The sequence below is a fragment of the Zootoca vivipara genome, chromosome 4, assembly GCF_965207765.1.
Source record: "Zootoca vivipara chromosome 4, rZooViv2.hap1.1, whole genome shotgun sequence".
Taxonomy (NCBI): Eukaryota; Metazoa; Chordata; class Lepidosauria; order Squamata; family Lacertidae; genus Zootoca; species Zootoca vivipara.
Window position 1 is genome coordinate 92,791,652 of NC_142587.1, and position 12,369 is coordinate 92,804,020.

The following is a 12,369-nucleotide window of genomic DNA, read 5'->3' on the forward strand; positions in this document are numbered from 1 at the left end:
AGTGGAGAGTTTTGACTAAACGTGATCCACCTGGAGAAGGAACTGGCAAGCCACTTCAGTATCCCTGCCAAGAAAACTCCATGGACAAAGACAACAGGCATATAAAAGTGCATATAATTATTATTAATTATTTCAGAAAATCTCCAAGTTGCCCATGTATCTTATATGCACAGTTACGTATATGTAAAGGGGAAGGGGTGGGGGATCTTAAACGCTCCACCTTCTGCTAGTGATTACACACTAAAACTTTTTATTTAGCTTTTTTTTTTGCTGTGGTTTTGCCTACATAAATGCACCTGAGATTGGTATTAATAGATGGATGATGGTTGTATTAGGGGTTTGGACTCTTGGTGTCCCTTCCGACTCAACACTTCTGTGATTCTATAGCTCTGTTAATGTGCACCACACTTTGCAAAGCACAAAATTAGGGCTGGGGCAATGATGTTTTGCCCAACTTGGAAGACTATTACTTTCCCTCCCGCTGTTCTCCCCCCACCCCCGTTTTTTCCATATCGTTCTGCACATCTGGAGGTTCTTAAGCAGAAGCTGGATGGTCCTCTGTTAGGGATTCTTTAGCTGCGATTCCTACATTGCAGAGGGTTGGACTAGATGACCCTTGGTCCTTCAGTCCAACTTTAAATCCGACAACAGTACCTTTTAAAAAAACGCTGATTCTTTGACTGTCGTTCCCCTCCAACTGGAGATTTGAACACTGGATCTCACCACTCCCCAACAGCCTTTAACTGCTGCACCGCACTGCCCATTTGCCTGGTCTGCGATGTGAGACACCACAACACCACAGACTCTCCAAAGCATTGTGTTTTGCCAGCTTCTTCGAAGGGGCCTCCCGCAAGCTGGGTTGCGAGCATGGCAAGTTCTTGCAAAGTCCAGACTTCCTGTCCGGTTTTTGCAAAGCCCGCACAGACCCTCCCTCCCCTTTTAGGTCACCGAGCGCAAAGCACAGTTTATTTCCTTTTAATTTAACAGCTCTCGCAGCTTTTCCAGTTAAATCAACTGTTCATTATTGAGAGCCCCCCCCTCCCTCCTCCCCTCGGAGGGTTTCTGGAGGCCTGTGTGGTGCAGTTTAATGAAGCTTTGGCACAAAGCTCTCTTTCAGGGAAGGCGAAGAATAGACCGGCCTATTTAGGTCCTGCAAGGCTGTATGTCAAAGCCTCCCCATAATACTTGTCAGGGAAGGGCAGAAATTCCCACTGCTGGAAGAATGCGCCAGGAGTCGACTTGCCGGATTGACGAGCAGATTAAGACGCAAGCAGGAAATGAGAATGTGTGTTTGGAACACCTGTTTGGCCTCTCTCATTTTCCCATCGCTGGAGGGGGGAAGGGGAGAAAACCCACGTCACTTTCATTATTATTTTCTAAAAAAGCCAAAACTCCAATCTATTTGCCTTTTCCTTGCTGCATGGCAAGGTCCCTTTCCTTCCACCCTGATAACCACAGCAAACCAGAAAGCCAGGGTGGTTCACCGATAGCAAAAAAGATATGGATGATCCAGTCCACAGCGAAGCGCTTTTTTTTCAGAGGGAGAGGGTTTGTTTTGTTTTACAAAATTAATAATACAGATTATTAATATGCAACCATATAATGATATAATGCGACACACCATGGGAGAGGTTTTGAAATTATTGGTATATTATTAAATGATAATAAAATTGTTATTAGAGGTTGCCGTTGAAATATGAAGCGGTATATAAGGACCCACCATATTTCTGTGATGGTTTGAATAAACCGTTTTAAAAGATGTGTTTCGATAATTGCAACCCACCCTGGGACCTTAGGATGAAGGGTGGGTAATTAATAATAATAATAATAATAATAATAATAATAATAATAATAATAATAAAATAAAAATAAACTAATTAATGCATTTATTTAGGTTGTAGTAGTGCTGGTATAGTTAAAGCTATGGTTTTCCCAGTAGTGATGTATGGAAGTGAGAGCTGGACCATAAAGAAGGCTGATCGCCGAATAATTGATGCTTTTGAATTATGGTGCTGGAGGAGACTCTTGAGAGTCCCATGGACTGCAAGAAGATCAAACCTATCCATTCTTAAGGAAATCAGCCCTGAGTGCTCACTGGAAGGACAGATCGTGAAGCTGAGGCTCCCATACTTTGGCCACCTCATGAGAAGAGGAGAATCCTTGGAAAAGACCCTGATGTTGGGAAAGATTGAGGGCACTAGGAGAAGGGGACGACAGAGGACGAGATGGTTAGACAGTGTTCTCGAAGCTACGAACATGAGTTTGACCAAACTGTGGGAGGCAGTGCAAGACAGGAGTGCCTGGCGTTCTATGGTCCATGGGGTCACGAAGAGTCGGACATGACTAAACGATTAAACAACAACAACAAAAGTGCTGGTGTTGCAAAGTTTATATAGAGCACCTTTCTGAACAATGCTCTCCTGGGAGTTTGAAGCCCAAAACATCCTATGGAGAGAAAATTATTTACAGACCCCTTTTCCTGCACGTACTGCAAAGCAATGGTGTACAATGTAACACAGGCTTGTGGGTTTTCAGACTTGGGGCTGAATGAAGCACTTTGATCCTATCTGTCTGGCCCTCTGGTGTCTCCCCAGGCCACGACAACCCTTACCTGCCCTGCTCCTCGTATTCCTTGCGTGCTTCTTCTGCCTGGCTGGAAAGCGCCCTTGAAATCTGGTAATGTCTTTTACTTTCCAGGATGGTGGATGGAGGGGTTTGCATGTGCAAACCTCTGACTTTTGTGTGGCTGGAATGTAGCCTATTGTTCAAGGTCAGATTCGTTGCTCTGCCCACATGCTTCTAGCTTCACCCACCGCCCGGGTTATGCCTACCCGAACTGTGCCTTGAATGGGAACGCAGGCTGGAAAAGTCAAGTAAGAAAAGACATGATGGAGTCTTAGAAAATTATATATGGTATAGAGAAAGTTGATAAAATTCCAGACCACCCAATAAAGCTGAATGTTGTATGATTCAGGACTAAAGAAGTACTGCCTCATACAGCGCCTAGCGGACTTATGCAATTCGCTCCCACCCATGGGTGTAGCCAAGTTAATAAATAAAATACTTAATTTACGGACCGATCATGTCACAGATAGCTTGGTTCTGACCCCTAACATAAATCCTGACGACGCCCATGCTCTCACCACCAAGGGATTTAGGGTGGTATGGGTGCTGAGATGAGGGCTCACAACATTGAGAAGATCCATAACTAAGAAGATCCATTTGGGATCCATTAGCAATGGCTACCAACTTGGATGGCTTCATAGAATCATAGAATTATGAAGGCACTGTTTTGGGGGGACAGGGGGTGGGCAGGTGTGGAGGACTCCCTAGTCCGGAATAGGACAACTGTGCCCCTGAAGAACCAGGTGTGCAGCCTGGGAGTTATTTTGGACTCACAGCTGTTGTTGAAGGCACAGATTAATTCTGTGTCCAGGGCAGCTGTCTACCAGCTTCATCTGGTACACAGGTTGAGGCTCTACCTGCCTGCAGACTGTCTCACCAGAGTGGTGCATTCTCTTGTTATCTCTCGCTTGGACTACTGCAATGTGCCCTATGTGGGGCTACCTTTGAAGGTCACCTAGAAACTACAACTGGAACTACAACTAATCCAGAATGCAGCAGCTAGACTGGTGCGGATGCTGAGACCATGTAACACGGGTCCTGAGAGACTTACATTGGCTCCCAATATGTTTCTGAGCACAATTCAAAGTGTTGGTGCTGACCTTTAAAGCCCTAAATGGCCTCGGCCCAGTATACCTCAAGGAGCATCTCCACCCACCCCTATCATTCATCCCGGACACTGAGGTCCAGCGTCTAGGGCAGGTGTCCCCAGATTACGGCCCGCGGGCCAGATGTGGCCCAATTGGCCTCCCAATCCGGCCCGCGACGACCCCTGCCGCCGTCTGCTCTTACGGCGCACAGCGCGGCGGCGCACTTCCAAATCGGAAAAAAGCGCCGAAAATCGTTTGTGCGCATGCGTATGGGCCTCTCCCGACCCAGAAGAGGTCATTTCCGGTGCACTTCCGGGTCGGGGGGCATACGCATGCACACAAACTATTTTCTGCGATTTTTTCGACCTGGAAGCGTGCCACCGCGCCAGTAAGTGTGTGTGCGCATGCGCACGGGTGCGCACTCCCCTGTCCTCCGGCCCAAAGCTGGGTAACTCTGGGGACCCCTGGTCTAGGGCCTTCTGGCGGTTCCCTCCCTGCGAGAAGCGAGGTTACTTTTAGAAGACATCTGAAGGCAGTCCTGTTTAGGGAAGGTTTTAAAGTTGGATGTTTTATCGTGTTTTTAATATTCTGTTGGGAGTCGCCCAGAGTGGGATCTTTTGCCCACCAACTGAGCCATCCCAGGTCCAAGAAGGAGAAGGCAATCAATGGCTACAAGCCATGAAGACTGTGTTCTACCTCCACCACCATCTTGGAATTGCAGTTGCTGGGAATCACAAGCGGGGAGAAATTTGCACTCGGTTCCTGCTAGTTCTGCTTCACATTGGGTTTTATCTGGCTGCACACGGTGAGAGCAGGATGCTAAGACCAAACTGCTGGGATCAGGCCAATCATGGCCCATGTAGTCTGGCATCCTGTTCTCAAAGTGGTCAACAGGACAGATGCAGCCTGTGGCAAACCAGCCAGCAGCATTTCAGCACAATTTGCCTCTCCCGTCCTGCGGTTTCCAACAGTCGGAATTCTGCTGAACTTAGACGTGCCACCAGACTGATTAAGCAGCCTGGTTCTTCTTGCGAAACGAGGGTTTATTTATTTCAAAGGCAGGCCCAATAAAGGGTTAAACCCCCCCCATCTGAAAAGGGTGGTGGTCCCTCCTCCCCACGACGCATCACCAGCCTCTTCCTCCTCCTCCTCCTCTGGGAGCCAAATGTAAAAGCGCGATGGGGCGGGGAGGAGGGAGGATGCCGTCGGAGAGCCGTCGGAGCGAGGCCAAGAGCTGATGTCCAGCCTCTTCCCAGTTTGCATCGGTGACCCAGGCAACGAGATCGAGCCAAGGAGGCTGCTTTGCGCGCGGTTGCGGCTGGACAAAAAGGCTCGGGAGAGGACCGAGAGGGAGCGAGAAAATGCCACCGCGCTGCGCCGGCTGCTGGTCTCGACGGCCGTTTCCTCCTCCCGGGTACAGAAAGTAGCCACGAGGGGCTGCCGGACAAGCAGTGTTTGCTTTTCAACTCCTGCGTTTTTTTTATTTTGGGAAGAAAAAGTTTTTTGCCCTCTTTAAGGAGCTAAGCACTCGACGGCGATGGCGGTGCAAGCGGCGGCGGTTCACCCGCACCACCATTTCATCCCGTTTTGCTTTCCCGGCGCCGCGGGGCTGGGGGATTTCGTCGACCTGGAAAAGAGCTACGAGGACGGGGGCACCCTCTTGCTAGGAGGCGGAGGAGCAGGAGTAGCAGGAGGGGGCGACCCCGGGGATTTCAAAGAAGCCACCCGCGACCTCTTGAGCTTCATCGACTCGGCTTGCAGCAACATCAAACTAGCCTTGGACAAGCCGGTGAAATCCAAGCGCAAAGTCAACCACCGGAAATATTTGCAGAAGCAGATCAAGCGCTGCACCGGCATGATAGGGGGAGCCCAGACGGCTGCTGCAACGCCTGGGAGCCAGGAGGCGTCTAATAATAACAACAACAACAATAACAACAGTAATAATTTGAGCTCCCAGCAGCAGCCACATCCTGCTAACAAGAGGACTCCGGCTGGGACGGCGCATGGAGCGGCGTCGGCGTCCGCCTCGCCCCCCGGCGGCGCCGTGGCGCACTGCAAAGCGCCCCAGAAGCGCGAAGCCAGCGCGCTGCAGAGCAAGAGCCTGGCGGCGCTCTTCGGCTCCGTGCGCCCATCGGGCTTCGATCGCGCCGTCGGGGCTGCTGCGGGCGGCGGCGCGCCGTCGGGAGAGAAGGAAGGCGTCCCGGGTCCCTCTGCCTCCATCGGCGGGAAGAAAGTGCCTCTCCGGAACCGCAACCTGCCCCTTTCCTTCTTCACCGAGCCGGCCGCGGCTAGCTCCGTCCCGAAAGACACAGCGGGCCCCGTCCCGTCGGAGGAGCTCTTCGACCTGCTGGCCGTCCCCGACTACGGCGCCCTGCTCCCTCCCGCCGAGCCGGAGCAGCCGGTCTTCCCTAGCAGCCGCCTGCAGCCGCCGGATCTGGGCTTGGAGGCGCCTCTCTACGAGCCCCTGCACCCGCTGCCCCACTTGCTCTTCTCCGACGCCCCCCTGCGGCCTCTCGCCGCCCTCTACGCCGCCCCTTCGGACCCGGCAGCGGCGCCCGAGAGCAGCGGTGCCGCGGCCGGGGCGCACGTCTCGGCCGCGGCCTTTGCTCCCTTCTTCCCTGAGTGCGCGCTCCCTCCTGCGCCACCGGCCATGCCCTACGATTTCGCCCCGGGGTATAGTAGGGGTGTGCCTGCTTATTCCAGCCTTTAGAGGAGGGAGGTTGAGCTGTGAAAGAAAAGGGGGTTGGAAGGTTGTGGGGGTTGGCAAAATTTCGGAGGCACTGGCGCTTTTTTTGGGGGGGGGGAGTTTAATGGATCCCATAGAAAATGCCTCGAATAAGAGGCGTCTATTAGGGGCAGGAATGGCTCTGGATAACTTCCACTGCCTGCTTAATAGCCCCTGCGCAGATCATCTACACCCTAGCAGTAAAGACATCAGGAGAGCGCTGTAGCAGGATCAGGCCAGGGGGGCCCATCCAGTCCAACATTTTGTAGATGCCACCCAGATACCACAACTAAGTGCAGTGATCCCCACCCAGCAGCTGGCATTTTGGAACACCAGATATCTTTAACCCTTCCTTTCCCTTCCACGATTCTGATGAAAACCATCGCTGCCAGGGATTCTTTCACTGTGATTCCTGCATTGCATGGGGTTGGGCTAGATGCCCCCTGGGGTCCCTTCCAACATTACCATGATATGATTCTATGCTATAAGACTTGGAGTGGGGGAGGAAAAAAAATCCCCCCTAAGGCTAATTGGGGTGGGCAGGATTTTTTAAATCAGAAAAACAGGATGGGAAGGGTTAAACTCCCCCCACCGCCCTGCATGTTGTGGTTCCAATGAACCTCCCCCGTGCCCCTATGGTTAAATAAAACAAATCCCTGACATGCCTTTTAGCAATGTTAAGTTTGGCTCTCGTTAAATTGGCATAGCAACCAATTTCTTTGTCCAAGGAGCCCCTGTGAGAGCGGACTTCTGGCGAGGGATCCTAGCAAGGATTTGAAACTACAGTTCCCAGGATCCTTTGGGCGGGACGCCATTAGGGTTGCCATATGTCTGGAACTCCCCAGACATAGTCAGAATACGCTAGTGTATGGGCGGAAAAGTTCAACAACTTTGCCCCCCCCCCCAAAAAAAAGCTCAAAAACTTTTGTGTCCTGATCTTCACCCTAGAAACCATGGATGTTCATTGAGCACAGAAGCCCGTCTTGCCATAACTCTAAACGGCCTCTCACACTTCCAAATGCCGCTGAGCCAAACTGCTTAGCACTGTTTAGCCCTGGTGGCTGTTTGCTGCCTCTTGGAGGCAGGATGCTGCTGTATATAAGGTAGTTTTGGGGATCACAAATGGGGTAGAGTGCCTTCCTTTTGGGCATCTGGTTTGAGAGCAGGTTGCTGGACTAGATGATAGGGCCTTGGTCTGATCCAACAGGGCTCTCCTCATATGGTGGTTATTTTTTGACACAAGCGCTTCTGGTTCATGGGTTGTTGATAAGAGGCAGGTGCATGCCAGCATTTAATAATGTTAGAGGTTGTTTGGTGTGTTAACATACATATCTTGCTTGTTGCCAAATGGGATCAGTTCTTAACTATCTCCTGATTGTCTTTGGTCATCCTGCACATAAAAAGGGTCTTGGGTTGGTTTTTTTGGGTGAGATTCTGAAATGAAAATGCCAATGGTTCTTGCTTCCCCCATTTATGCCTCTTGGTTTTAGCTCGTGTGAAATCCTGATTCCCAGCGTCCTGCATGTTTTAAAAGCTCCCTGCAAGCAGAGAGGAAGGCCTGCTGGCCAAAGGCTAAAACAGAACCTGCAACTCACTTGAAAACCCGCTCAAGAGTTTAAAGCTGTGGTTCTCTGCTCGCTTACCTGGGAGTAAGCCTTGATGAACTCTGGGACTTACTTCTGCATAAACCTATGTAGGATCGGGGTGGTGCCCGGAGCTCAGTGGCAGAACACCTGCTTTGCATGCACAATGTCCCAGGTTCAATCCGCAGCATCTCCAGGCACCACAGGGAGAGACCTCTGTCTCAAATGCTGGAGAGCTGCTGCCAGTCAGTGTAGACAATATTGAGCTAGGTGGACCAATGGTCTGACTCTATAAAGCAGCCTCTGGTGTCCAGCACATCTGATTTATAACATTCTTAGGTTCCCGGTGCTATTCAGGAATCTGCAGAATACCTCCCCTCCCGAGCTGACTTGATTTCTACTTACAGTACTTCCTCTGAATATTTGGAGTGAGGGTGATGGGGGAGAAACCCAGGTTGCTTCACACAGGCACACCTGCCACATGGGTCTGCATGAGAAAGGTGTCGAAGTGGCGCACCACTTTTGCTGCATATTTGCAGTGCAATTTGGAAGCCCACTGTAGGGCCTGGCCGGCACTTCCATGTGGCACACACATTTGTAGTGTCTTCCCTGGATGGGTGCTATAAATGGTAAGGGGAGATGCAGGTCTGTAGACGTGTGGAGGACGCTTTGCTGGAAGCTTTGACCAGCTGCAAATTCCCTGGCGCATGGCCCGCATACCTGCCAAGTTGCTGTCAGAGAAATAAGGGACCGGCCGGAAATAGCAGACCGGAAGTAGCGCTGTCGCCATTTTGGAACTGGGCGGAGCATGCTCAGAAGTGATTTTTGATGCTGCTTCGCCCAGTTCCGAAATGGCCGCCGCGCCAGAAGTCGCACTGCAGCCATTTTGGAACTGGGCAAAGCAGCATCAAAAGTCGCTTCTGAGCATGCTCCGCCCAGTTCCAAAGTGGCCGCCGCGCCAGAATAAACCGGAAAAAATCCGTTTTTTCAGCTAGGAAAAACGGGGATTTCCCGGGGAAAACGGGAGACTTGGCAGCTATGATGGCCCGGTGTGTTTACAGATGCATGTCTCTCCACACTCAACTGGTTCATTGGGAGACAACATGGCGTACTCACGGGGAAACCCATTTGCCGTGTGAAGGAGGGCTATAAAATGCCACTCCTCTGGTCGCCTGTGGTCAGTTGAGGATTCCCTTCAGGCGACCAGGTTACGAAAGCTGCTTCTTTCCTGTTTACGGTTGCGACTAATGTAGGTATGAGTGATTGGATGGGAAAGTAAGCATGTGGGAGACCTGTTTCTGAATCTCCTGAGATATTTGATTTTCCTTTCAAGCTGGGGGGGGGGTTAATTCTACATGTTACTGAGCTACAAGTCCCATGACTCTTGGCTGTTCTGGCAGGGGCTGTTGGGAACTGTAGTTCAGCAACGCATGGAGAGGGACCATTACCCATCCCTGGTTTAACCTAACTACTCCTGGATTTTCTTTTCCATGGGGCCAACACTAACTGGGTCTGTGTGAGTTGATTTTAGGTTTTGGGGGAATGACGCAGGGGAAAGAATTGTAAACTCTTCCCACAAAACCGAAGCCCCTCTCATCTCTTATCTTTTACACCTTAGATTCAGGCTGCACAGGACCTAGAACAGGCACCCCCAAACTGCGGCCCTCCAGATGTTTTGGACTACAACTCCCATGATCCCTCGCTAACAAGACCATTGATCGGGGAAGATGGGAATTGTAGTCCAAAACATCTGGAGGGCTGAAGTTTGAGGATGCCTGACCTAGAACAAAGCTGTAGAATTCTGGACTGGACCAATTCAGAGTGCCTGGCTGCAGGTGTGTGAAAAGTCTTAAGTACTTTTGAAAGTTTCCCATGTGAAACAAAACCACAATAAGCACTCTCTGCGTAGAGCAGACCAATACCTAAGAGCGAGGTTTAGATTCTTCCTTACCCTGATGTGCTGGTTTTTATTTCATTTGGGTGCTGTTCTCCTTTCCCCCACAATGGTGTGTTTTAAAAAGCGAAGGTTCCCGCCTCCCACTCACCCCCCCCCCAGGGCCAGCTGAAGTGGTACATTCCAGGATTTTACTACCTTATTCTGTCCTTTGAAGTGTAGATTGGTTGTTATTGCTGTTGTAAGGTGTGTGCACCAGGCCGTTTTTCATGCAGGTGGAATGTGCACGATAAGCTTTCCTCCTCTAGCCTGTAAGAAAACGGTTCATGTCTGAAGCAGCCATAATTCAGGGCCGGGACATTGTCATTTTGAGGCAGACTCGTATCCTGCCAGCTCCAGTTCCCTTGAACTATTCGGGTTCCTAGTGACACCGCAAGCCCCTCTACCCACACCAGGTCCTTTTAGGGACGCCGTCTGCTAGGAACTTCTGTCATTGTGCTCCATTGAAATGCATGGGGCGGAAGTACTTTTATGAAATGTCTGTTTCAGTGAGCACTTCCATGTTGGATCATAGCTGCCAAGTCTCCCGTATTCCCCGGGAAACCCCCGTTTTCCCAGCTGTTCACAGCCGAAAAAACCCGGATTTTTTTGTTTTCCCCCAGTTTATTCTGGCGCGGCGGCCATTTTGGAACAGGGCAGAGTAGCATCAAAAGTAGCTTCTGAGCATGCTCCGCCCAGTTCCAAAATGGCGGCAGCACTACTTCCGGTCTGCTACTTCCGGTCCAGTCCCTTATTTCTCAGGCCGGAACTTGGCAGCTATGTGTTGGATTGTGCCAGCGTGATTTGCCTGGTGCCATGGAACTTGGCAAATGGAACCGGCCTTCACTGAAAAGATGACCAATATGCCCAGTGGCTGTTGTTATTATTTTTTCTGGCACAACGCTTGCCCCGCAAAAGAGAAATAAACGTACTCTTGTCGCATTGAGAGACTTGAGAATTATCTGGTCAGGGAGGATGTCCAAGGAGTAGAATTAATTGCCAACCGATGGATTGGCACACCGATGAATGAAATAGTGTTAATATGGGTCCGAGGTGCTCATAGTAGTGGTGTGGTGAATGGAATACACTGGGGAAAGGACGGAGTTTAGTCCATCAGCCATTCTGGAAACCGATCTTGCGGTATTCCGTTCTGCCTGCCCGTGGCGGCCAGCAACTTTTTAAAAGAGAAATTTGCAAAGTCAAGGAGCGAATACGCTTGCGGGGCCCGCCCCGTGCCTAGGAGTGTGTGGTGAGTTGGCAAAAGTGCCATCGGAGGAGAATGGGGCGTTGGTCAAAAGGGCGGGACATGTGGCAAGCGGGCATTAAAGGGGACCTTGGGACGTGTCACACTTTGTGGATGACCCCTCCCTTGAAGTGTCAGGCGTTGAGCGCTTCTGGTGAAGCAATTAAGAGAACTCAGGAAACGCATCTAAACTAGGCGTGCACAATGAGTCCTATGCAACAGTGATTGTGCTGGAGAGAGAGAGAGAGAAAGATGTCCTTTCATTATAAGATGCCTCTCTCTGGAAGATCAGCAGGGAACCAGGAATGTCCACGTTGCCATTGTGGGATGTTGCCGTTCTTTTCTGCATCTCTTGAATGTCCATCTGGGTTGTACCATTTTGGGGTGCAGGTAGGGTTCGCATGATGCAATTCTCTTCCATCTGGGGATCCTCTTCCTGCTGGGAAGCTAAGGAAATAGCTAAGCTGAAATCCTTCTTCCTGCCATGCTATTTATCGGTATGGAGATGCTTTAATTAATTAATTAATTGAGAGCATTCAGTTACATGAGCATTCACCAACACCACCCCAGGCAATATGAAGTGGTACAGCCCAAACACAGCTTTTCCACTCTGGTTAGAATTAGGTCTCAAACACAGACCTACTTTACACATTCTGCAGTTCTATGATTCTATTACAGTGGTACCTTGGTTCTCAAACTTAATCCGTTTTGGAAGCCCGTTCCAAAACCAAAGCGTTCCAAAAACAAGGCGCGTTTTCCCATAGAAAGTAATGCGGAACGGATCAATCCGTTCCAGACTTTAAAAAACAACCCCCTAAAACAGCAGTTTTAACATGAATTTTACTATCTATCGAGACCATTGATCCATAAAATGAAAGCGGCAATCAATGTACTATACTACAAAATAAGTAAGACAGTATTGTAGATGATGAAAATAAAAAATTATTATTATTTTCCTACCTGCACTGATGACAGTCATTGTTTGGATGGGGGGCTTTTATCCATTTCCACAGTCACATAATCAGTTGATCAGTAGCTGAACTGGGTTCCACGCAGTCACAAAAACAAATCAATTGAAAAAGCCTCAACAACAGCAAATACGCAAAATAAGTAGCAAAAACAAAAGCGCCAAACTTAATCCATTCCGGAAGTCGAAAACTGTTCAAAAACTG

General features: G+C 49.9%; 1 protein-coding gene across 1 annotated transcript; it reads left to right on the top strand.

Moving 5' to 3' along the window:
* The first annotated feature begins 4,362 nt into the window (after positions 1-4,362).
* Positions 4,363-10,900, top strand: FAM181B (family with sequence similarity 181 member B). Its single transcript, XM_088668422.1, has one exon. The coding sequence runs from the start codon at positions 5,251-5,253 to the stop codon at positions 6,421-6,423; it is 1,173 nt and encodes a 390-aa protein (XP_088524548.1). The 5' UTR covers positions 4,363-5,250; the 3' UTR covers positions 6,424-10,900.
* The last annotated feature ends 1,469 nt before the right edge of the window (positions 10,901-12,369 follow it).

Bases quoted from the DNA above. Each gene is read 5' to 3' on its own strand.
- FAM181B (XM_088668422.1), top strand. From the start codon at position 5,251: ATGGCGGTGCAAGCGGCGGCGGTTCACCCGCACCACCATTTCATCCCG.